Raw genomic sequence first — 26,177 nt, 5'->3', positions numbered from 1 at the left:
ATGGTTTTATGACATTTTGAACCAATCAATGCTTCTTTACAGACCACTGCACAACACACTATCACCTTCTCAAACAAAAGACAACTGTGTACTAAATGAACAAAAGAGGCAGGCCACCATCACATCAGCTGCTATGTCAAAAAATTTTAAAGTAAAAGGCCTCAATAAAGTCCAGTTTCAAGTCCTTAGGAGCCTAATTCAGCCTAAACACATTGAAAATTTATATTTCTGTGTGGATTTCAATGCTGTTAACATTGAGAAACTTTAAAGCAACTCTCTTTGTTATGTAAATACTTGTTAAATAATTTTTAATTTGGCTATAAACATCACTCCAAAAATTGATTCCTGAAAGGCTTGGAGCAATCAAGTGACATTTATATCCAAATTATACATCTATCCCAAAATATTTAATTTAAATATAAATAGATATACATAATAGACCATTTAATGGCCCCTATTCAATTTACATTCATGAAAGTGTTTGATTAGTCTAAAAACAAGAAAATCCAAAAACTCTCTACTCTTGAATTGTAATTTAGAGATCATGTCTGCAGGCTAGATTGTCCAGAAGTAATATCAAAATTACTGTTCTAAATTGATTGAATTCTTTCCATGCTATTTGATTTGACAGATTTGTTACATAATTTTATGTTTTTCTCAATGTACAATGATGAACTTTTTTTTTTTTTTTTGTTTTTGTATGAAAAATCTATCAATTGTTATTACAATGTTCTAATGATTGCAAAAATTTTCCCAGGTAATCTTCATCTCCAAGAGCAAATTGGTTCCTTTCCGCAACCTGAACACGCGGAACATGAGCTTTGAGCCTCGATATGGCATCTTCTTTGAATCTGAAAATGAAATGGTCGCATATGATAGACTCCTGGAGCACCCATGTCCTTCTTGTATCAAACCAAGAGTCTTCAAGAATTTTTTGGCCCTGAAGAACCATGTCAATCAGGATCATCAGCTTTTCTTCTGTGAACTCTGCATAACTCACCTCAAGGTACTTCTCTACAAATTAATGTATTAATTAGTTTGTAATTAGTTTATGTATTAATTAAATACAAACTAGGTAGGTTACATTATTTCAGAGCAATAGATTAGTTTGTGTCAATATCTATTAATGTCAAGATCATATTAATATATAGATAAATATATATAATTTTATAGTGTGCTTTTTATAATCTCATAAAGATTAAAAAAAAAATCTGTTATCCTATGGTCACCAACCTATGAAGAAGTATAATTAGATAGGCCAAGCTGTTTTTCATTAGCTTTAATTTCAGATTTTTTCCCGGGAACGGCGGGCCTACACTCGCTCTGAGCTTGCTCACCATCGGCGTAAAGGTGATCCTGATGATACGAGCCACCGCGGTCATCCTCTCTGTGAGTTCTGTGACATCAGATACATGGACAGCGATGAACTCTTCCGCCATCTAAGAAAGGACCATTTCTACTGCCATTTTTGTGATGCTGATGGCAAGCATCAGTTTTATGAGTGAGTTGATTTTATGCACTGTATAATTTTCTATCTCTTGTGTCAGTCCATCAACAGAATTTTTCAAAGGCTATAAAGGAATTGGCTGTTTATGCACACACAAACCATGGGAGGTTTGTGTGTGAATGCATATGAGAATTCATTTGAGATCTTCTTTCCTTGGAGAAAATTTTCCTGAGCTCCGCACCACAGAGTTTATAGTGTCTGGCTGTGGGTTGATGTTATGCGGTCAACTTTTTATGTAGGCAGTATTCTTACAATTCTCATGTCTGCCCACTGCTAATTGTGAACAACTCATCACAGTAATATCTTCTACAAGTGTCTAAATTAATTTTGGTTATGTTAATCATCATTACTGTCATATTTTTTACTAGCTTCCTCTTGCCAGATATTTGCAACATTTCTTCATTAGAAAATCATTAATGATTTAGTAAAAAAAATTCTGATAATTGAGATCTTCTACTTTATTATTGTTTGTTTATTCTTCTAATGCAGGATATCATAATAGCTGACTTAGCTAGTATACCATTATTATACACCTGCTTCTACTTGTGCTACTGTAGTTGGTTTGCCTAGGTTAATATACGGTATAAGGTTGATGAACATTTTATTGTTGTTTTCATAGACACTTTAGTACTAAATCTTAAAAATTTAATTTAGTATTAAATTAAATGATATCTCCCCACAAATCTAATGCTCTGTTCTTGAATCATTATTTAAATAAGCTAAAACCTAACCTAAAATTTCACAGTTCACAGATAAGTTTTACAGAATCAGCATATAATTTTTGGCCTAATTTGTGCAGTGATTATCCTGCCCTGCGCGAGCATTTCCGAGACAGCCATTACTTGTGTGAGGAAGGCGACTGTAAAAATGAACAATTTACTGCAGTCTTCCGCGACAAAATTGACTTGCAAGGTGAAATATTAATTATTCACTCGTAAATATTAATTATTCACTCTTAAATATTAATTTAATTATTGACTCATTATTGATTATTAACTCATTTCATTATTGATGATAAATTAATTGCTCATAAATATCATAAAATTTGTAATTAGTCGGAATACTTTTTAAATAAATGCTTTGCTTTATTACTTAATCACATAATACCATCCAGCTTTGTCAAAAAGGTTTTGAAGTTGATGAAAATTTTATGGAAAACACTCGTTAATTTAATGTCCTGTAAAGTTTCTTAAGCTTTATTTGCACGCAAAATGTAATTAAGTTAAAAAAATCAATTTACTAGATTTTCCTTGGTTACTTAGGGAAGTGGTAGGTTTATTGTATTAGTTTTGCTTTAGTTTGATGTGATTTTTTCTGATTGGTCAGGTCACTTCTTGGACAACCACGCGGACAACAAACGAGCCGCTCGTCAGGCGCGCACGGTGGACATCGAGTTCACCGTGAATCACGCGCCGTCTCTGGTGCACCGTGACGACAGGGGGCGCGGTGGTCGCGGCAGAGGAGGCAGAGGCAGATCAGGGTCTGATATGATGGGAAAAATTGGTTTAAAACCTGTACTGATTGTGGAATCTGTTAGTCAAGGTCTAATATTCTAGTGATAATTGGTTAAAGAGCCGTACTGCTGGTGGAATTTGTTGATGCGTGGTTCTTTAGTTGTTCTGAAGCAAGCATCGACTTTGATTCAATACCGTCATGTATTCCTCATTCAAAATATTTGTTATTCATGAGTGAATATATCATTTAAATTTTAAATTGATATAGATATAAACTAAATTCAAGTCTGCCTAGGTTATAATGGTATAAAATTCAAACAATAGTGAGTATTTTAAGCTAGACTTATATCGTAAAAAATCTTAATGCTAGGACGGTTATGACAGCTACTTTTTCCTCGCTTTCCAATTTTATTCATTACTATTTTAATTATAATTACTGGCTTACAGTCGAGGAGGTTGGGATGACTCCCCCCCTGCTGAGGAATTGCCTCCTCCTCCCCCACCTCAACACTCCATTGACATCAATTGCGTTCAGGACTTCCCCACCCTGGGTGAGAACTCCTTATGTCTTCTTTGCCTGTGATACAATTCTGCTCTGTAGAGGCACACGCGCACCAAGTTATCTCGTCGACATGAAACAATTCTGAATTTTCGTTATTTCACTTCGTTGAAATATTGTGTATGGCTATGCCCTGAATTTATTGGTAGTGCGTTATACATTACTCTTGTCAGGTAAACTTAGTCACTGTTTGCTTTAGTTAACGAGATGGCATGTTAACAATGAGTGTGACATTCAGGATGTTATCATAATGTCATTTTGACTTGCTCACTATTTGCTGTAGGTAACCAGACGATGGACCTACCAAGAAACAGTGCCCAGTCTTCGAGATCGTTCACTCTGCGGGCAATGCGCGGCAACGTAGCCAGTATGGAGGAAGAGTTTCCAGCTCTTGGCAGCTCGTTTGCCGCTTCGCAGCCGTCGACGCGCGGCAATTATGCTGGCAGTCCCACGACCAGCCTGCATCTCAGAGTCAATGCTAAGAGGGGCGGTGGTAGTGATGGAGCCAGGGGCGGGGTGTCCATACAGTACAGCAGCACCAGCGGCTCTACTGAGCAAAAACAACCTAAAGTCAACAGGAACAATAACACCTCTGCAAATGCGGTCTCGTCTGGAAAATCCGGAAATGTTATGCCCAAGTCCAAGAACAATTTTGGTGGTGGCAATAAAGAGAATGCTTCGGCAAAAGACTTTCCTTCACTTCGCCAACCGTCCAAGTCGCTCACAGCAACTTTCGGTGGAGCTGATTCATTCAACATTACTACTGCACCCATGCAGCAGTCTTCTAAAAAACCTCCTCTAGCTTCTAATATATCTTCAGCTAAAACGACGTCGGTGAAAAGTAAAGAGCTCCGAATAAATGGGTTTCAGAAACCTCCGAGCTCCAAAGATTTTCCTTCGCTTGGCTCCGACTCAAGATCAGATAACGGGATGAAAAACTACCACGGCATGTCAAAAGTTACTGTACCTGTTAACAATTCGTGGACCAAGAAAACCGAATATGTTCCTGCCGCCACACCCACGGTAAAAACTCCTCCTTCAGAAGTTGAACCTTCTTCGTCATCTGCTGTCAAGAACACGGCCAACAACAAGAAAAAGAACTCGGGTGCCGCGCCACCCAACGTGGTCACGAACGGTACGTCACAGAACAAGAAGCGGCCCTTGAGACTTGGTAACGTGTTCGACGCCAGCGATGGAGAGGAAGAGGAGGAAGAACCAAATTTTGGCGTTACCTTTGCGCCATCTCGTCGTGATTATGAAGTGTATAACCACGTCTCTAAAGTTCCTGAAGCGTCCTCGAACATGACACTGTTGTCAGCTGATACTTTCGAGGCTAGAAAGAAATCTGAATTAAGAATAGGATCTTTGAAAACTCCAGTTCCCAAATTGAATTCTACTGGCCAGTTTCCTTCGCTTGGAGGTAAGGGCGGGAATAACAGTAAGAAGAAAACCGCAGTAGCTTCTGAGAACAATGGAACAGCCAATGGATGGGCGAATGTAACTTCTAAAAATCCTGCACCGAAGAATGTGAAAGGCGAGAGTAGCAATTTGGCAACAACTGATATGACTTTTCACAATAGTTACGGCGAATCTTATCACATATTGCCATCTAATGATAGTTCAAACGACGTCGCAGTTCCCAAGCCGGGCAATGCCCAGAAAGGGAAGAAAGATAAAATTAAAAAGCACAAGTTTATCCCGCCTGAAGATTTTGAACAAAGAAACCAGCTCCTCATCAAAACTATCTCAGATCAGTGCGGACGGAATACGGAGCAGTTCAAGCGGTGAGTTCCACTTATTCCTCAACACAGATTGAGTGAATAGGAGACTGTTTACGGCTTTAATCTAATGCGTTTTCTATTCCCATCCTATTTCTTGCGTATCCGTGAGTGAACTAACAATTTCTAGTGTCATGACTCTTCTGACTTTTTTATCAAGATTTTAAATAATATAATAATTATAATTTTTTTTATTTTTCTTAAGAAATTCTGTTATCCAAATCTAATGTATTGAACGCATTGTTTCTTGTGTTATCGTGAAGATCTCGTATTGTTCAGGTTCAAGTCGCTGGCTGTCAACTTGAGAAATGGTACCCTGGATGGCCGAGCTTATTACGAGCAGTGCCGGGACTTGATGGGACGCAAAACTTTGCTCTCCATTCTGCCTGAACTACTCGGACTCCTGCCTGATATCAGCATGCAACAGGTAAATTAAAACGCCTTCGCCATTCAGACCTAACATCTTACTACATGTTAATTTTGTTGTGCAGAAATCACGTTCATTATTCTCTCCAGGTAAAGGGACGTTCCTTGTTCTAATTGTTAATTTTGCACTGCAGGCTGTGTACACGGGGTACCTTCAGGTGGATCAAACCACTGGTCCCGACAGCACCCTGGACCTGAATGAGTGTGAGCGCTGCTGCCAAGTGCTGCGTTCAGAGGACCTGGAACACCACCGCGCCGTGCACCGCGAGGCAGACTTCCCGTGTCTCGGAGGCATGTCCATCAACTGAGCCTTCAGACAGTTTGGAGACTAAATAAAAATGATCCAGGGGGAACAGAGCATATGAAAGCAGGCGTGTACGAGTGTGAGGAATCTTGCATTAGAGGATCTAGGGCGAAATTCTCTTGAAGGAACTGTGGTGTAGTATTTATACCTATTGTGGCCTCGATGTTGATCTATTTCATTACCTGTGTTGTTTTAATAATATTTCGCGTTGACCGTTGAAGAATTATTAACCTAGAGATATCTCAATGATTCCCGCCGTAGAAAATTCTAGTTATTTTTCCCTTTGAGTTTTTTTTTTTATCGTTTTCACTGTTGCTCACTGTATTTTTGAGGATTAAAAGATGCGAGAGATGAATTGGTCGTTATGACGATGTATTGTGCCGCGGCTGCGGGTTTATTATTGCATATTATTATTACTTAGTAAATTGATTCACCTTCTCTATTACGTACTTGTCAGATCTGATCCCTCATTTGCCGATAGGAAACCGGAAATCCAATCTTCGTTCGCCTTTCGATTCAACATTCACATGATTAAGGTCTAAAATTACACAAATTACAGCGAATGAGCTCACTGGAGAGCAGCTCTGTATTTTGGATTGCGTCATTTAATTTTCAACCGCGTATATATATCTCTCTATAATTTGTTGTAATATAGAAAACATTTAATTATTGACACTCGCTTATGTTACGTCTAATCCTTTTACCTTATGTAACTTGCAGCTCATTGCTTCCATGTGAATTTTTTCATTATTTTTTGGTGGCAAATTTTCTTTTCATTATTTAATTGATGTTGGTCACGATATGAATGGTTTTTCCAGAATAATCTAAGTAAATTATTCATTTAAAGGTATAGGCCTATCCCATCTGTGAAATGATGCTTTGTCTTACATGGCTACTTGTTAATGTAAAATTTTCAAAAGGCGATACTGAGATCTTACCGCTGCAATAGTTCACAAAGATTGGTGTCATTTTTAACTGGTAAAATTTAATCTATTTTTCCTTCATGGAGATCTCTTGCAAGTTAGTTTCAAGTCTTGAGTTATTTTTTCTGTTTCCAGTGGCTCTACTATGCTGTACTGAAGGTTATGACAATGATAATGCGCTCTCTACTTGATTGCTCACGCCCTTGCATGCGGTTACTCTGCTGTGTAGTAAAGCTTATTTATTAACAAATATTCATGGAGGTCTGCTCCATAATGTCATGGCACGACCCGAGAACGCAACTATGTATTTATTCATACGCACCTATATTCATATATTTCTTTAATGAGCTCCCTCTAGTTCTTCTGAATATTAGAATTTTGTGTGAGAATGTACTCTCTGAGCAAAGCGGTAATTGAGAAGCATTTTTTATGGAAAAGTCGAGGTAATGTCACGTCCTTTCACTCAAAATTCTTAGTTACCTTAAAATTAAATTAATTCATCTCGCCCTTTTTAAGTAGAAATATTCAAGTTTTCACTCGCTTGAATAAAGGACTATAAAATTGTCTCGCTCGCGTGTTAGGGAAGGTATTTCCGTTCGAATTACTGAAGGCCATAAGTCGGATAATGCCTGGTATATATGAATACGTGTGCTCCTAGTGCCTTACTTTTCATGACCACTATTTTCTTCTATTGGGCGTGCCTTGAACTCTAGCTCCTATTTTACTGAATTTGCTGTACATTTCTAGTTCACCTTGTAGCGCAGGACGTCATGTTGCCAATAAATTTATGTATGGCCCTCATATCATGAAGACTTAACTATCATTGTGAATGAGCCCAGCTGTAAATTTTAAGGCATTTTTGATTTGATTGTATGCCACAAGTTGTTATATTTGATTGTGGTTTTATTTTTAACAAATTATATTATCAATTTTGAACCGTCATCGAAACATAATTCATTTCTCGCAAATATTGGGCTATGCTTTAGGTGTTTTTGTATTTTATTTTAATCATATATAGAGTTGTGTTTACTCATACTGTTGATTCCTCTAAGAAACTTAAATTAGTTTTCTATCACTTGTAACAATTCTCGCACATGGTACTCGTCATATGTTCAACTTGTGACGGACGTTTTAGTTGAATTTAAATTCGATTCGTAATTATTTCAGCAACGAGGCTAGTACCTCATTTTCTCAATAAAAGGCATTTCCTCAAAATTCTGTACTCATCTTCCGCTCTCGAAACAATGAAACGAGTTATAAGTAAATATAAGTTTTCGAATGAAGAGATTTTTATCTTCTCAATAACCGGATTCTAAATATGGTTGCATGCTAAAAAAGAGGGCGCGCAACCATAATTTTTTTTCGTGTTCAAAGTGTGAAAACTTGTCAATTACTTCTTCTATTTTCAGCGTTTTTATTGTTCGTGGAAATCACCGTTTGGATTCGCGTGTTTCACTGAGTTAGTCCACCGTTTGGCTCCCCGTGTGTTGTTAGTCCAATGACAAAAGCTATCATTTTGTTGCTTACAAAAACTAATATTTTTTATTCATTGTAGCAGCTACTTTTCACCGACTACGAGATGACGCTTACTCCAGACAAATGTGTGTTCAAACTAAGGCTTAGCTTTGAATGCACTGAACTGTTTTCTAATTGGAAAATATCTTGACTTTAATTTTTAGCCTCTGAAGTTCCTTATACGACCAGCATCATTATCGCGTACGGTATTTTAGTAATCGACAGTTTCTATGCGATTACAAACACAATGGGCCCATGCGATTGGCATTCTATGCTCATCAAATTCTAAGATAAAATTTTGACACGTGAAATTTCATTTCTTTATTAACTTCAAATATTTATCATTATAGATTTTGGAGCGTGTTTTTATTGAACCCTTTGCGAGAAAAATTCCATATTTTCATTTCCGTGTCTAAGGCTTATTGTGAAGTTTCGTTTAAAAAATTTTCGTGGACGTACTTCGGCTGAGCAGAAATTCTAGTTTTTTTTTTCCTGCCGGAATTCAAGTCTGCTTCCTAAAATAGACTTGATAGTAGTTTCCATGCTAAAAAATTAACGTGCGCTGTGACTTTCTCTATGGAATTCTGGCTTTATTTTTTTTTTGTCTTTTGGTTCTTGGTATTATTTACTAACTTCACTCGATCCTCGATTATGATTTTTGTCAATGCTTCATACCTTATGTTTACTTTCGTCCTATTGTCTCGAGTTGGCTTTACTGTTGTGTCTGGTCTATGCTTTTGGGGTATAAAATTGTTCTGTGTTTTCTGTAGATCTTGTTTAGTGTGTAAAGGTCATGTTGGTCTATTTTATATCACAATTTGTACAGAAATATTTAACTTGATCATTAATTCTGGTGTATATTATTCAACCTTTTTTAATTCAAGCTACGGTTTTTATATTAAATAAATATTTCCTGTGTGTGGCCCGTACTGGTCGAGGTTTCCGATTCTTGTTCCAATGAAAAACCTATTTTGAAAGATTTAATTAAACGAGTAAAAACGCCGCGGTATAAGACCGTTCATATAGTTGCTACAGATGGAAGTCTGTATCTCTATACTATTGTCTACCGCTACACGATTAACCATAGTACTCTGAAATTTGAGTTCTTTAAATTAGGAAATTGAATAACGTTTATGTTTGGCTTTTATATTCTCTTATAGGTATATCAACGCTTTCCCTTTGAACGTTTTGCGTGCCTCAGTCGGAAGTTGCACTTCCATTTGTTAGTTTTCTTTAATAATGACGCTCTACTGGACTCCTACAAATGGAAAATTATAGTCTTATAACACCAAATTATATAGTCTTATAACACCAAACATCATCTGGTCAGCGAAATTTCCTTCGAAGCTCCCAGAGTCACAGCAATTGGGGACGAGTACTCAATGACAGCCAACATTCATTGCAGTTTTAAGAGCGTATAAGCAGAAGCATCATCATCGTCGCCTTCAAATGAGCTATTCCTTCATTGAAACCCTTATCGCTCGGTTACTCCAGAAATCGTGAAAATGAATTTATTTTAGCAGAAAACACGACCAATGATAATCACTAACCGTATTGCAGAATTATTGATGAATAGATCAACGATTAAGTGGCTTCCAATGCCATTAGAAGCAATTACTGAAGAAATGTTTACTTCATTGGCAATCTAAACGAAAAAGTTCATTTATTTTCTACCTGCAAATTGAGTAAAGTGACGCTATGATGAGCTAGATTAAATGTTGACTTTCTATTTGAAGTAAGCCACCATTGGTCATACAATCTGTAAGTAAAACTAATATGATTGTTTGTAAAACACTTTTGCTTAGCAGTGGTAGTGTATACTATATTTATGCTTCACTTTCCACTGAAATATCACAGCGGTTACAGTCAATGAGAACACAAAAAAATTATATAAAAACCTTGATCAATTTTTCTCTGAATGAACCACTCAAGTACTTACAAACAGTTTCAAGGAATTATATTTTAAATAGTCAAATTTCCCCCATCAGCTGACATTATTACTAAATGACCAATCAGATACAAGCCATCTTATCCAATGCTGTTTTTACGTCTTATTACCATAGCCACGATCAATTGTTCTTTCTGTTTGTCAGGATTGGGAGGTTTTATCCCCATTGTAATGATTCATACATCAAATGCTTCCTTGGTGGAAAAATTGTTTTCAGCCCCGTTCTTTCTTTTGTATTCGAGATTAGGCTACTTTTGCCGATCGAAAGTTCTGTCGCCAATGTAATTATTCGATTATTTTTTTGGCTGCTAAAGAAAACAGCCTCTCAGCGTAGGAGTGTTTTGGGAAGCCTGAAATGAGGTCGTCTCGCTTGAAATTGTTTTCCGAATCGAGTGATTTCTCTTCAGTTAATTTTTAGGGAAAATTTCCTTGGAAAATTCTGCAATACTTTTAAGGCTGAAAATGTCGGCCACATTTATGCTGGTAGGAAAAACTATATAGGTAGATGATAATATAGTGAAAAAAATCAACAAAAATTATAAATGTGATCGGAAATGTATGAATTAGGTCGTGAAGAAATAAAATCGAGAAGTATTATTTATGCTCACAAAAATGTTTATATGTAGTATTCATTAAATGACATTGAATACACACTGGTGGTATCAGGGTGTGGGAAAATGAAATCACTGCCACTGGTATCAGGTTGAAAATGCAAAGTCATCATAATGCTCTGAACATTGTTTTATTGGCTGTTGAAATATCTAGTACGTGCTTTGGAAACAAACTTATACATTTTACTAAAAATTGGATACGTTTACCCTATTTAGCTTGTCGATTGACCAAATTAACCGCTTCCTCTAAAATCCATGTCAACGTTATTGCCAGCGTTTTTTACTTTTACTCACTATATTTTAAAATGAATTTTCTGTTCACTAGATATTTGATGAAACGACACACGCTGCCTTTTTACATTTTGTGACCTCTGTGACTTTCAAATAACTAGGCATAGAAATTTGATCAAGACTTAAAAAGGTTCTGAAAAGATCTCTAAAAATTCATATAGAATAAATTATATATTATTGCTGAAATAACACAAATTAATATATTTACGGGAAAAGATCTGCTAGACATAGTCTTGATTCAACCACAGAGAACGAGGAAATCAAATTAATTACGTAAGATATATTTTTGATCTTAACTTCAAACCAGTCGATGAGTGACGATTTATTTGTTTCTTAGTTTCCACTAAACGATCACTTAACTTTCCTCTTAAATTTTAAATAAAATTTTAAGCAAATTTTATCTCATTTCATCAACTTTGTTGAGATAAAGTTTTGCAATAGGCATGTGTTCTTTACTTTGTTCATGGAATAAAGGTAAAGTAATTTATTTAGTTGTTGGCGGCGCCGGAAGACGATGGACGAACGACAGTTTTGCGGACGGGGCCGCTGGTGCTGCGGGTGCGGACAACGTGAGGTGCATATCTCTGCGGCCTGCCATCCTGCCGCACAAATAATATGCATCGTACTAATTAATAAATTAAATTCAATCCAAAAATTACTATTTGAATTGATATTACGCATGCAATGACACGAGCGCGACATACAAATTATGGCTAGTTCTCTGATGTCGGTCGCCTACGAGAGAATGTATACAACAATATTATAAATACTTTTGTCGTGATTGGGCAAGGAAAATTTTCAAAATTCCATAAATTAGTAAATAAATTTTCTTAAATTTGTGTTGTAGTAACACTTATCGTTTCAATTTCAGAATTTTGAATCATACATCATTGTTGGTAGTATCCGTTCACTCCTTTAGATTAATAAAGTGAGTTACATTATTCATAATGGTTATAAAACACATATCGAAAACATAATTTAATCATAGGGATTTTAATCGAGATGGTAATTATGTATCATCATATAATTTTAACGAGGGAAGAAATTGTGTCCGCCAATTATTTTATTATATTGATTATATAATTTCATTTTAATTTTCAATCACTAATTAAAAATCATTAACTTAAAGTGTTATTATCACACTACCATTACAAGTTCTGCTCACTTTGTCGTTCTGTAACCGCCTGAGTTGGTTGATACGAGCCATCTGTTTTCTGGCGCTCGCCCAGAACCTGGCTTCGTCCCTGGCTTCGTTCTCGATGTCGTCCTCTTCGTCAGCAGTCCTGAGGTCCTCGAGGCCCTCGTACGTCTTGTACGCCGCATCGTCGTCCACGTCTATGATCGTCCCCTCCAGCGCCGGCTTCAGGGACGGCAAAGTCTCAGCGGAACTGCGGTGCAAGTGAAGCTTTATTCTAGCCCAGCATCGGTCGGCCATTGTTTGTGGTACATGAGCTAAGAATTACATACAATAGCACGAGATGGGAAAATCGTTACCTCGGGCGACATAGATGTGATCTTTACTGATCTTTGGTTTATTCTCTTCAAATCCAGTCTAAATTATTCGTAGGTTAGACCTGGACTTGCTTTAACGAACACGTATTCGCTTATATCATTATTAATACACAGTTTCACTCAAATTCGAAGTATGAAATCTTCGTGACAATAAATTAAATATCTAGGAAAGATCCATGGGATTTCTAACTTCCACATCTCCCAGTATTGTCTATTCATTTCCCGTTTAACGAACAAGACTTTTCACCGTGGAAGGATTTGCTCCAGGATGTGAACAGCTTTTCTTCTTGGAATTTTTCAAATGCTTTCAAGTTCTCTTACAGGAATTCAAATGCCTTTCTATTTCTTTTATTTAGGCGACCAATCAGACTCAAGGGAACTTCTCCATACTGCAGGGCCTGCTTCAGTGTTTCAACCAACAAGGAAAATGTGGAAAAATCCTGCAGAATTTACGTCTCACAAAAATACTGATATCATTAGTATTCTTATATCGCATGTTCGCCAAGAATTTACAAGCAAAGAATGACATATAAATTCATCTCATCTTCAATGAAAACATTTTCATTGAAGTTATAATGAATTTAAATGACGTTTTCTCTACTTTCAAATCTTGGTGAAATCCTGTGTATATTTGTTGACGTCTGTGGGGGGATGGGGGGGAGACTCACATGTAGTCAGCGGGGGGAGCCATGACCCCCCGCTCCCAGGCAGCCCTCTTGGCGACGATGCCGCGGCACTGAGGAGCGAACACGAATTTCCTGGAATTTAAAACAACTTTGTTAAGTGAAAATTTTCTAGAATAAATTCCACGACCCGACTTGACTAACGATTAAACTTTTTTCATTTTTTGAAAATAAGGGCATTAGAAACGGAAACAATTTAGTGTTGTAATCGACGTTTAAATTTATGCGTAAATAAATTGAATAAATTGATAAATTAATTGAATTATTTAACCATAAATTTTGATGTGCGATTGTTTAGTGATTCAAGAATTCTAATACAATTAATTGCATACCAACGAATCGTTCCTCAAAGTAAATGAAGTAAATCAAATAATGGCTGCTTCACGTACTGTGCGAGATCAACTAGAACCGGCTACACGAATTCGATTGAATAAATACAGTCAGTTTTCATCCTAGAATAAATACGCTTCATATGTATAGTCCATAGGTAAAATATATGTAGTGCCGGAGACCTGCAGTCGAGCGAGAAGGCGGTAGCGACGTCCAGTAGCAGAGACGCCGATGCCAGCACCAGCAGGGCCAAGACCAGCACCGGGCTTGCCTTAGCTTGTTTCATCATCGCTGCACATTGTCATCCAAAAGTGAATATCATTAAAGTTATATGTACTTTAAACATTAACAACTTTTAAACTCCATAGCATTGCTGCTTATAGTATAATACGAAGCAGGATAAAAATGAAGCCTGAAACAAAGGTCATCGCCCATCGCGCGAGAAAAGACTAGCGCGGCCCCAGGGGAAGGCGCTCGCAGTCTGTAATTTGATGATGGGAATAAATTCCCCTTGCCTGCGTGGGCTTCTTGGGGGCTGGAAGATGAATGGGGAAAAGGGAAGAGGAATAGGGAGTTGAAAGATGAGGACTGAAGTTGTTGGAATGGAGGAGTGTATGATCTAAATTAGGTGACATTATGAGGAGGAACTTACTTTAAAGACTAGAATGGAATAACTTTGTGGGTGGAATAGAATGAAAGAACAACTAGAGGTTAATGAGGGACAATGGACTGTTGGAGCGTGGTTTGTAGAATAGAGTCAGGAAGTAAAGAGAGAGGGGCTGGAAAAGAGAGGAGGGAGTGAAAAGGAAGGATTGAAAAAGGTAATATGAAGTGTATTTCCGAACATCGGTTCATGCATACCGCAATCATTTCACCTAACGTACCACATATTTGTGCTCCCGCATAGTTGACTTTCTTTTCTAAGGTGCATATTTATGAATCGCATATTCGTGTTCTTGTAGAGAAAAACCACTTTTCCTATCAAGGCTATTCGTTAAGCGCAAATAAGTGGAAGCCGTATTCGTGTTCCTGCTCAGTGAAGTGCAATTTCGTGCCCGCATGCCGTGAACAGTGAACCCCTTCATCCTGTAGTCGTGTAGTGCATAATCGTGTTCCATCTCAGTGAACCTTCTTCCTCTGGCACTTATTTTTGTGTTCCCTCGCAGTGAGCCCTCACCCTCTGTCGCACATATTCGTGTTCCCACATAATGAACGAATATTCGTGACCGTGCAGTGGAGGCACGACGCGCAGGCGGCCCTAGCAATTAGTGCTGCCGTGTCCAGCGATCCATCAGCCGTCTTATCTGCCACCGCAGATATACGTTCAATATTAAATATATTTAAGTTAGCTACCATCACGTCCCATAGAGCCAATTAACGCGTACATTAACATTGTTAATTTACGATGGGTTGTATAGGCTTCTTTCTGGTTCAATCAAGAGCCTAACACTATAAATTCAGTTTTCATCTTAGTTTGAAAAAACGCTTCATATTTATAGTCTATGAGTAAAATATTTATTGTATAATTATAGATATATTGGCTTGCCGGTAACTAATTCAATAAAGAAAAATGAATTCATTTTAGCATTTATTCTATTATTTGCTCACATTTTTTCAAATTTATATTCCAGCAGATCATAGGATAAGATTTAACCGCTCAAATGCCCGTTCAAAATTTTAATTCAAAATCCCGTCCTGGTTGATTTATTAAATAAATTTATCTTTCTATGATCGCAAGTATTGAATCCCGTGAATTAGACTTAGCCCTTTTTGATCGCACGCAATCAAGCCTCGAGTTATAAAATTCAATGTGAAATTCGATCGATTTGTATGATCAAATTAGAGTTCTGAAGGGCCCACACATCAAACAAGTCCGGCTGTTTAACGAGTTACCTCATTAGGTTACCAGGAAACTAATCTGTGCCTGAGAATTTCATTCTTGTTTGGCGCTCGGTGAACTGAGCGCGACGCTTGTTTGCTTTCAATGGACTACCACTTGTAAGGATTTTTTATTTGCCTTTAATTACTTTTTTGGATAATTTGATACCAGAATATTTGAACAAGTGTACATCATTTATTACACACGGCGTGAAATTCAAGTGAATCCGAATACCGTATTTCTAGAATGAGCAGACTCATTTTAAACTAAAGTTTATGCTCCAGTGGCAATAATGTACGACTTTTTTATTTTGTCGAATTTGGGAAAACACGTTTGTCAGTGGGAATCATTTAATTTTAGATCGAAATTTAAAATGTAATTGAATCCAAGATTTGAATGGATTCATAATTAAATTAAACAAGCTGTAGAAAATAAGATGAATAATCTTTTCAAGAGCATAATGTTTTTACTTGCATCGTATTCAATTGTGGCGGTCTAGTTCCATAGATACATTGGAATCAAAAGTATTATATTTCTGGTAAGCTTGTGTTTAAAATGCTGAGCTTCTCACATCTCATTCGGTTCTGCTCAGTAACGTGAATAGTTCCTATTTTTACATCCTATTCTAAATAATAAATTTAATTGTGAAATCAGATCTGCAAGCTTTAAATATGGTAAATAATAGCTCAACTGATCCATTTTAACTAAGAATCGTATTTATTTATCGTCTACTTTTGACGAACCTACGTTCAAACCACTGCATCTGACCCTAATTGCTGCGTGTGGGCTTTTGTCTGCCTGAAAAAGTAATTTGAATCCTGGTTTTGTTTTCCGTAGACTTCGGTGTGGCAATTCGATCCTAACTTCATTTTAGGAATCAAATATGATGCTCACAAATATTTCGCTACACTACCGGCCTTAAAATTTTGAAATCTAGATATTATTTGCATATTGGTTGGCAGGTTATTTGAGACTAAAATATTTTTAGTATACCCCTATTCTTCACGCAAAGCCAAGTCAAAGTGGAATGCAATATTAACTTAGTGTTTACCAATAATTAAACACAAATTGCGGACGTATTTTCTGAATAAAAGCTTACTTGTAAGTGATAATTACATCACAAATATGTTCGTTGGTATTAAAGTTGGGGAGGTGAAAGAGGCACTAGCCGCATAAGCCCTGCGAAGTCTTAACAAGACGAAATGGGGAGGCTTTTATGGTTAAGGAGTTCGGGACGAGTTTCATGTATGGCCTAAGAAGAAAATGTTTAACAAGAAAATGTCTGCTTTTTGGCTCCACTGCGAACGAACAAAGTGCAACTGGCAAGCACTCAGCAAGTGTGCTTGGTGTACAAGAATGAATGTGAGTTTAAAAATAAATAAAAAAAAATAAATAAAAAAAATCTAAATAAAAATAAAGAAGAATTAAAGCAACGATATTGATCAAAAAAGCGTTTGTGACAGTTTATCCGCACTTTATGGTCCGCCTGACTGTAACCTGGACTGACTTCAAGGCGTACATTTTAAAACAGATTTCTCATAAATTATAAAATACAAAATTTGAATCCCTAGTTTCAAACTTGACCCAAAAAGTCCTTTTTATGAGAATTTTGAAATTGATCATTGAATTGAAGTTTCAGAAATTATTTCTGATATGTACGCCATTCATCAATATGCTTCAGTTGCTTTTGTTTCAAATAAATCGATAATTCGTACAAAGTCCATATAGCATTTGTGTGAAATAATTAATAGGTATAAAAATTCGATAAATTTTTTAACTTAGTGCCTATTATCGTGCCGGTATCAACGGTGAGCTAGTTTACCCTTGCCGGTATCAACGGTGAGCTAGTTTACCCTTGCTGGTATCAACGGTGAGCTATTTTACCCGTACCGGTATCAACGCTATGCCAGTTTTCGATGCCGGTAACAAGACAAAAATTCATTGCACAACAGATTGGTAACATGTCTAAAAAAATTAGCGCTTCTGCTTACTCTGAGCCACCTCTTGACTTTTCCTCAGTTGTTGTTGTAAATCCCACCTGTTATTTTGCTGTGGCTGCTGCTGCGTTGCGTTGAAATGGATGATTATTGAATTTGTATTTAATACGATAAAGAAACGATGGTTAACACAGAATCCTGAAAAGAATATTAAAAACTATGGAATTTGCTGCTAATTTCTCGATAATGGTAAATTTTTACCAATGTTCTGAGGGAAAATGAAAGGTGATATTTTGTTTAGTTAGATTAGTTATAAAATTCTTTTATGCAATTTTATTAAAAAAAAAGCGAGTGATTGCTGAATTTGACTAAAATATGACTATGTTTTAGAAAATATATTTTTGTTCAATTATTGAACCGAATTTATAGGAAATATGTTTGTCCAGACTGAGACAATTGCAGTTAACAAACGGAGCAATAAATTTCACGGGAAAAAAATTCCTTTGAAGACAAATGTTTATCCAAACTCGTGAATAATGCATAAAATAATACATTGGAGGCTGCTCATTGGCTTTCTAAATAGTCAGAAACTGCGTCCTCTAAAGCAACGTGCCAACAACAGTCACAATAGGAAAAATTGTATCCGCAAGGAATTTTAACGCAACCCTCAGAAGGAGCCGCTCGCTCAGGTCAGCTGAACGGCTGTGACGTGAATGTCCTCATCTCCCCTCACCTGCTCTTATTTATACTCGCTCGAGATGAGGCTGTGGGCGGTGCTATGAGAGGATATTTGTTCCTTAATCATTATGAAAGGCTTTAAAACCTGGATTTATGCCGGAAATATTTGGCGCTCATTGTCCTGCTCGGCTGCATTATCTCCCGGGTCGCTCCGGTCACGAAAATATGTAAGAAACAAATACAATGAAACTCCATAATTCGGTGCCTGCAAATAAATATGGGATCCTAAGCGTTGCATTTTGAAAAGGATGCTACATTATCCGAGAATTTTTAAAACTATTTTGGACCTAACGGCATATTTTTAATCGATCTTTTTGCTATTGATGAAATCAATGTCTGTATTGTGACGAAATGTTACTCCGGAATTCCGTTAGCCTAAATCATTTGCGGATCGTCTTCAGTGAAGATTATTTTACACTCCTCGAATATATAGTATGAAATGTTAAAATTTCCATGCTGACATTCTCTGAAAACATTAAAATATTCAATAATGCGAGCATTCAACCTACCTTATTAGCAGAATGATATTTCGGACTGTGAAAATGGCCTGGAATATCTATCGCTTTTATTGCATGTCAGTGAATATTTGACGATGGAATTAATGGCTTAGAAGACTCCCAATAAACGGTTTTGGAGTCCGTACTATTAACTCTTACATAAATCAATAAAAATCTTTCAAATTTCGATGAATGCAGCCTTTACTAATTGTTATGCCGTGTATCGAAGGGTGAAAAGTTACGAAATTCTCAGAATTTTCATCTAAGAAGTCTCATATTGAACATTTTTCAGTAGGAGTTATTTATATTTTCAGTTATTTTATTAAATGATGTTTGTTATTAATATGAATAATGAGTGCAAAACGAAATTATGTGGAATTTGTTTATACTCATAATAGAAAGTTGTTTGTGGAACAAATAAGCAACAAGAAAGACATATTTTATTTCAGTGCGTTTTTAATCCTATTTCTCAGCGGCTCGAATAGGATGAGAAATGAGGACATTTTTGTAAGATGTACTCAGAGTTTATTGAACATCAGCAGAGAATTTATAGATCAAGTAACTGGCCAATTTTTATTGCATTGTTGTAAAAGACGCTATAATGTATTGGAAAATTAGCATCGAATACACCAATAATTTGTTAATTGTCAACTGACCTTACATTTGGAGCATACATTCATTGTTTGTTGCTGTGCCAATACTACTAATTCATTACATATGCATTCAATACAATTCAATACAATAAATAAATTAAATAATAAATTCAATGCACCAAAGCAATAAATTCCATACAATAAATATATCCAGGTTTGTCAAATAATGTGCTTGCATTCAGTAGACGCTCGTCTAAGTTGAATTTGCATGTATGTTTTTATTACTGATGTTGTTTTAACATGGGAAGTTGCGTGAACGAAGCTTATTGCTTTACCCGCTCTAAGCATTTCAGCGATCGGGTGGATGACATGTTATTTCCTGCCTTCTCTTCCTTCTTTTCTTTTCATCTCATTTAGTATCACAATTCCATCCTGCAAATGTAACATAAAAATCCTCAACCAGAATCATTAGCTATTTGTAAATTAAAGTAGATTTTGTGAGTATGAATGATTTCAGAAATACCCTATTAACCACATGTCAGACGTAAAATAAAACATTGATTCCCATGTCTTCTCAGTGGTCAATTTAAAGTGGCAAGGCAATTCTGTTACCTTGTATGTCCGAATTTATGCACAAACTTGGTCTCGTGAAGCTCCAGGCCCTTGAAATGTCGATCTAGCAAGATGGCGGCCATTGCTCAAAGCCACAAGACGCCACTTGAGAAGAATTTCGCATTTTAGCATTGGCCGCTATTGACCTCGTCAGGAATAACAGCTCCCACAGGTGGTGTCAGCCACAACGCACTCCAACGGCGGCGTTGGCTTAGGCGTTCGTGGGTGAGAATATTTCCTTAACGCTGAGATCATAGCGTGCAAGAGTTACTAGTGACTGGAACTTAGGAGAATGCTCCGCATTAAAATATAAGATTTGTCTCGTTTCTGCATCTTTCTTCTGCATATAATAGAATCATCACTGAAATTGTTTTATTTTTGTTTTAGTTTTGCATTTTTGCCCTTCGTAAGTTCAATTTAAACCGAAAATATTAGTCATCGGCTTCTATGCATCCTTTGCGATCGTGCTAACTGAGCATCGCAATAAATACGTAGCACGTAAAGTATTAACTAAATGTCGTAGAGATTGGAAACGGCATCTCGAGTACCGTGCTACGCACCTGTAGGTCACAGGTCACAGTATGCGCTTGGACAAAACTTTGGAAAGCGAGGAAACTAATCAAAAGGAAGTGAGGTCAAACAAAACACGATTACAAGCAAGGTTCAAATAGTCTTTTCTTCAGTGAAAAATTACTAGATGACATTAATGCCATCATCCCTAAACTTGCTCGATACTGCCTCCAAAATTTGCGGTAGTGACTCCACTTCACTGTGTGTGAGTGAAGTATCAATAGAGTTGCGCCTTGCTTCCGCGTCTGCCCAACCCGTAAATCCTGAACAATCAAAAACGAAACGGTGATTACAGAGATCATGAAAAAAATGCTTTGACGTTAAAAAGGGCTCATTGCGAAAAGGGTCCTTTTCCAGACAAGGTGAGAAAAGGATGCGCATCGTAGCAAAAAGGTTTTCGAGTTCTTAAAAAGGGTTTACCACACGTTTGTATAAGCTTTAAGGTTATTATTGCAATAAAGTTGATAATTCAATCAATGTTTTATGGAAAAGTTGCAAAATTTATAATTACGGGCTTATTCTTTGTTCGGTCATAAGAAAGGGAACAGGATTTAGCACCTCATCACCACCCACTCCGTGCCTACGAAAGTGGGGTGACGTACCTGAAGTGCTAAAAAATCCCTCGGTGAACGTCGGTGCGTAGCTGGTCCAGCGGCTGGTACCCCCCGCGCAGATGTTGCCGGGGCCAAAAACGTAGTCGTAGCCAACGTAGTAACCAGAAGTGCCGGAGGAGGTCATCGTAGTGCTGACAACACCAAATCCAGCACGTGCCCAATGCTCACATCCAAATTCCAACCGTACTCGGGCGAGGCTTCCAAATTAAGCTTTTACTCCATGGATAATAGACAGGTTCGAGGCTGCACATCTCGGTGGCGTATCAATGAAGATCCCACAAGGAAATATAAACTGACGTGAAGTCACAGTAGCACCATGGGAGTTGCGCTCATGGAGTCAAGTGTCAAACTGCTGAAGATTCTCAAAAAAAGGGGTGAAGTGAAGCAGCGTGGGCGATATTAGTTTCACCTCAAATGTACACGTTAAAACTGCATGACGCGTCACCCCAAATAAAGCACAGAGTAAGTAGTGATGAGGCTATGACCCGAAAAGTTTTAACTACTCAAAATTTTCGAAAAATTAATCTTAGTTTTTTGTTTAGCGCTACAGCTCAGTCAGTGCCGTACCACGCACCTGTAGGTCACAGGTCACAGTGCGCGCTACAGCTCAGTCATTGCCTTACCACGCACCTGCAGGTCACAGGTCACAGTGCGCGCTACAGCTCAGTCAGTGCCGTACCACGCACCTGCAGGTCACAGGTCAGGGCGTGGGCTACAGCTCAGTCAGTGCCGAACCACGCACCTGCAGGTCACAGGTCAGGGCGCGGGCTACAGCTCAGTCAGTGCCGTACCACGCACCTGCAGGTCACAGGTCAGGGCGTGGGCTACAGCTCAGTCAGTGCCGTACCACGCACCTGCAGGTCACAGGTCACAGTTTGCGCTACAGCTCAGTCGACTCTTGTCACGTCTGCTACACGCATATTTTCTCTAGTAACGTCCTCGTGTCAACCGTCTTCCCGGCTGCGACACGTGCTAGAATCTCCAACATATTTACTTCACTTGAAGTACACTATATATTCTGTTCTCTGTTTATGAGTTAAGCAATTAATAGTGATTGAGCAACCCGTATTAATGAGCATTTTGAAGTTTCTTAAGCATCATTATGGAACAAAAAATCCTGTCGCATTTTCCTCTAAGTTTTTAACCAAGAGCAATCCAATTGTTAGCCTAGAATCCTAATCTTTAGAAGTGAGTGCAAGTTAAAATTAGTAGAGCCATAATCTGAATGGTGGACATAAGAAAATTTTAAAATATGCAAATGATATTTTTTTTAAAATGAACGACAAAAGTTAAGTTGTAAAAAACTTATAAAATCCGCTGATCATCTGATTGTTCTTTCATCCATTTTTCTTTACCTTTAATTTTGAAGTCATTACATTATTGCGCAGACTTATTTCTAATTTTCATGAAATTTATTAGAGGCCATCGATAATTTTTTTACTGTTATAAATATAAATACCAGTACAAAGAATCTATTGTAAATTAGGCCAAATGAATATACAAGCTATTTCTCTGATCAAGTCCGGAATTTATTTATCACTGTCATGTGAGCGCGGGAAATGCCAGATAGATTTTAGGATAACTTTTCTTTGCAGGCAGAAATAATGTCTTTAAGTTAAATAAACTTATCAGACCCTACACACTGGAAGCTTTGTTTAAATTTTGCGAAAATAAATTGGCTGATGCTCCATTGCCCAACATTGATCGAATTTACAAGTTGTGTCAATACATCGCATCCGTAATGTACCTAATCAACTGACGTCATGTGGGAGCATTTAAAATTTAAAAAATTATGTTAAAATGATGTTCAGAAATTGGTGCTTCGTGAAATTCGTGCATAACTCATCAAAAATGTTGCTTCAGCTATTAGGTAGCAGCTGTTAATTTCAAATTTTCCCCGCATGACATAAAATTTGTGTTTTTCTTGTATGATCTCTAGGGCAGCTATGAAATTAACAACAGTATTAGATCTATTTATGTATGAATAAATTTCAAAATATAAATTTTGTTAATATTTTTGCTGCTAGAATGAATTTCATCCGAAATGGCATGAAATATCTCGGAAGTCATATTTTCCAAACCACCTAACGCATGTACATAGCCAGATCTGTCAACATGAAAAACTCCTTAGATATTAATGCAACCATGAGACTAGCATTGTTTCTAATAAAGCATTGCCCATTTAATAATTTCCCAGCACCTGCAAACTAAATTATATCAACAAGTGGATTAGATTCAGACACAGCATCACTGTGCATGGTTTTACTGCCATTTTATTTTATTTCATTTCAAATTTAAGGTTGGACGATCAGCCATTCAATCTCCTGGACTGAAATACTGAAGAAGAATAAGATCGTTCTTCTTCGTAAATAGTAAAGGTGAGTAATTTGCGCGGATGCAGAATGCGGAATCAAAAATTTTTGATACACGGAAAATTTTCCAGCATATCAACACAACTTCATCCGTTTGTTTATAAATTCATGTTCATTACTGAAGCACATGCCAAATAGGTTTTAATTAAGCATTGGGCTGATAAATAAGTCAGAGGTTATAACTACATATTGAGCTAAGGCCTTTGAAATATATATTTCAAATATTATATATTTTCTTGAATACTCAAGTTGATAAAATTCTTTGTCTTTCTTCTGCACATATCCGTTGGTTGCATAATGGATAGATTTAATCCGCGAAGTTCGTTGCACCTTTCATAATTTCATAATTGAAAATGTATAACAGAGATATACGACGCAAGGTTTATATAAGAATGTTTCAGTGCTACATAAGAATGCATAACAGAATATTTCAATGCTTTAACAATCGACGTTGCATTTATGTTGTCAACCTTGCAGGTAGAAACGGTATATCTTAGAAACAAAATTAAAACAGAACTTTGCAGTAAAAGGTCCTCAACTTATCCAGTTTTTTGCACTACTATGATTCTACTGAGTTTAAACTTCTATTCAGCGAACTAAATGCAATGTCAGTTCAATTGTCGTTGAGGGGAAATTACTATTTATTTATGGTTAACAAATCCCAAAATTATCATAGAGCCGTAATAACAAAATGCGTCAAATAAGTGTTAAGGAATCTACCGTATCCTTTCATTACGCTCTTCGTTGCCTTTCATTTCATAAGTCAAACCACGACGCAGAGTTTGCATCTGTAGCAAAAATGATGTAACAGGAGCAAGTTGATTAACATTGGATATAATATCCAGTTAGAGATTCTTGACATAAATTAACCCGAATATGATTGACCACATGAAAGTAAATGAGCCTGACTCACGAAATACAGCTGGCCAAATTAGTTGCACATTCGGAAGACAAATTCATCGAAGTTCTTTCTCGTATAATCTCTAATCTCCTGAGTGATCGTGGCTTATCATGTCGGCTTCCAATTGACATCGCTAGTTTTTATCGCACTTGGAGTGTCTCTTTATTATTATATTTGTTCTAGAAGTTATGTTACACTCATACTTACTCACACTGTGAATACCACTAGTGGTTTCTCTTGATAATTATTGTTCCTGAAGTTATGTTACACTCATGCTTACTCACACTGTGAATACCACTAGTGGTGTCTCTTGATAATTATTGTTCCTGAAGTTATGTTATACTCATGCTTACTCACACTGTGAATACATGGACGACATAGCGGTCAGCATGGAGCTCGATTGATCGTTTCTCATGCCAAACTTGTAGCTAGTGTTGCACTCTGGTTAATGAGTTCTGCGTGTCCTGGTAAGTATTACGTGTACTCAGAAATGTCCAGACCAAGCATCGGTTAAGCTTTGGATGTTTTTTTTTTTTTTTTTGCTTGTGGTAAGTTGTAATCCTTGTAACATTCTTAAATTTATGTAACGCACTCATACTGACTAAGCAATTAAAAATTTATAGTTGATTCATAAGGTTGTGTTTGTGGTAAAGAAAATTAAGTGATTTCGAATGATTGGCTCGCTGAAATACTTATATCGAGAAAATATTTTCAACTACGCTTAATATAAGACCCGTTAATCAAACACAGTAATACATGGATATTATTTCGCGTAAACTTTATTTCTTCGCGTATAGTGAGAGCATTATAAGCCTGCCTTCCTCATAGGACCACGCGATGTGGTCATGGTAATCAGCCTCCTCATAACCAGGCCTATGCTGCCCTCTAAATTCGTTATAAAATAGAGGGAATCAATTGAGTTGCATCAGCAGCTGCAGTTGATGGTCCGTTCATGAGACAAAAGTGCGGCCGCGTGGGCGGGAAAAAAGAAAAAAATTACTGGAGGCCTTTCATTTGAATGGGAAATATGTATGGAAGTCCCAAGCAATTCATACAGTTACATTAACTTCTAATTTTAAACCTCGTTTGCTCCTTCGCGATTTAGAAATAATGAAACAATTTGGAGGAAGTGTTTTTATGTCGGGCGTGTGTATTCGATAAAATCTCTTCTTTATTTTAATTTTTTGCCGATAAACGAAGTATGCTTTGTTGTCATAGTCTATTATATTTTAATCTATTTATTTTATTTTATTCTACTATATTCTATTATATTCCATTCTATCCTATTGAATTAATTAATAAATAATAAATAAAGGCTCTTTACCAATTAATGAAAAACTTTATTTTTTAACTGAATTCAATTATGCCAAGCTGACGGACTTCGAGCACTATATTTAGTGGAAATAATGCCACAGTGTTTTTAATTACGGCATGACTGCGGTTGATGCAGGGTGGCCCAGTAGTTAAAGTTCAGAGTACCAGGATTGGCGCAGAGAGGCGCGGGTTCGATCCCAGCTCTGTGCGCCAGTTTCTGGTCAGAATCGGCGAGGAGGCCGGGCGGTTAAGCACAGCAAAAATTGTAGCAGTGAATTGCGGGTTCGAGACCGCAACAAGCTGTGGATG

At 37.0% G+C, this 26,177-nt stretch overlaps 2 protein-coding genes across 2 annotated transcripts; one reads left to right on the top strand and one right to left on the bottom strand.

Annotated features, from left to right (window-relative positions):
* Positions 1–754: 754 nt before the first annotated feature.
* On the top strand, positions 755–9,406 carry LOC108666768 (E3 ubiquitin-protein ligase ZNF598; the record flags this gene model as incomplete). The annotated part of the gene is given in 8 exon segments (XM_018153690.2): positions 755–1,006; positions 1,290–1,501; positions 2,307–2,419; positions 2,834–2,987; positions 3,409–3,512; positions 3,804–5,304; positions 5,578–5,725; positions 5,859–9,406. Coding segments are annotated over 8 exon segments (2,658 nt in total), but the record flags the coding sequence as incomplete, so codon positions are not given.
* A 1,722-nt stretch (positions 9,407–11,128) lies between these two features.
* LOC108666763 lies at positions 11,129–17,920 on the bottom strand. Its single transcript, XM_047881476.1, has 5 exons — positions 17,759–17,920; positions 14,024–14,132; positions 13,497–13,586; positions 12,482–12,704; positions 11,129–11,915 (listed from the first exon to the last, which is right to left on the bottom strand). The coding sequence occupies exons 2-5, from the start codon at positions 14,128–14,130 to the stop codon at positions 11,805–11,807; spliced, it is 531 nt and encodes a 176-aa protein (XP_047737432.1). The 5' UTR covers positions 14,131–14,132; positions 17,759–17,920; the 3' UTR covers positions 11,129–11,804.
* Between the last annotated feature and the right edge of the window lie 8,257 nt (positions 17,921–26,177).

The sequence above is a fragment of the Hyalella azteca genome, unplaced genomic scaffold, assembly GCF_000764305.2.
Source record: "Hyalella azteca isolate HAZT.00-mixed unplaced genomic scaffold, Hazt_2.0.2 contig8066, whole genome shotgun sequence".
In the NCBI taxonomy this organism is placed as follows: Eukaryota; Metazoa; Arthropoda; class Malacostraca; order Amphipoda; family Hyalellidae; genus Hyalella; species Hyalella azteca.
This window is presented reverse-complemented; position numbering and strand designations above follow the sequence as displayed.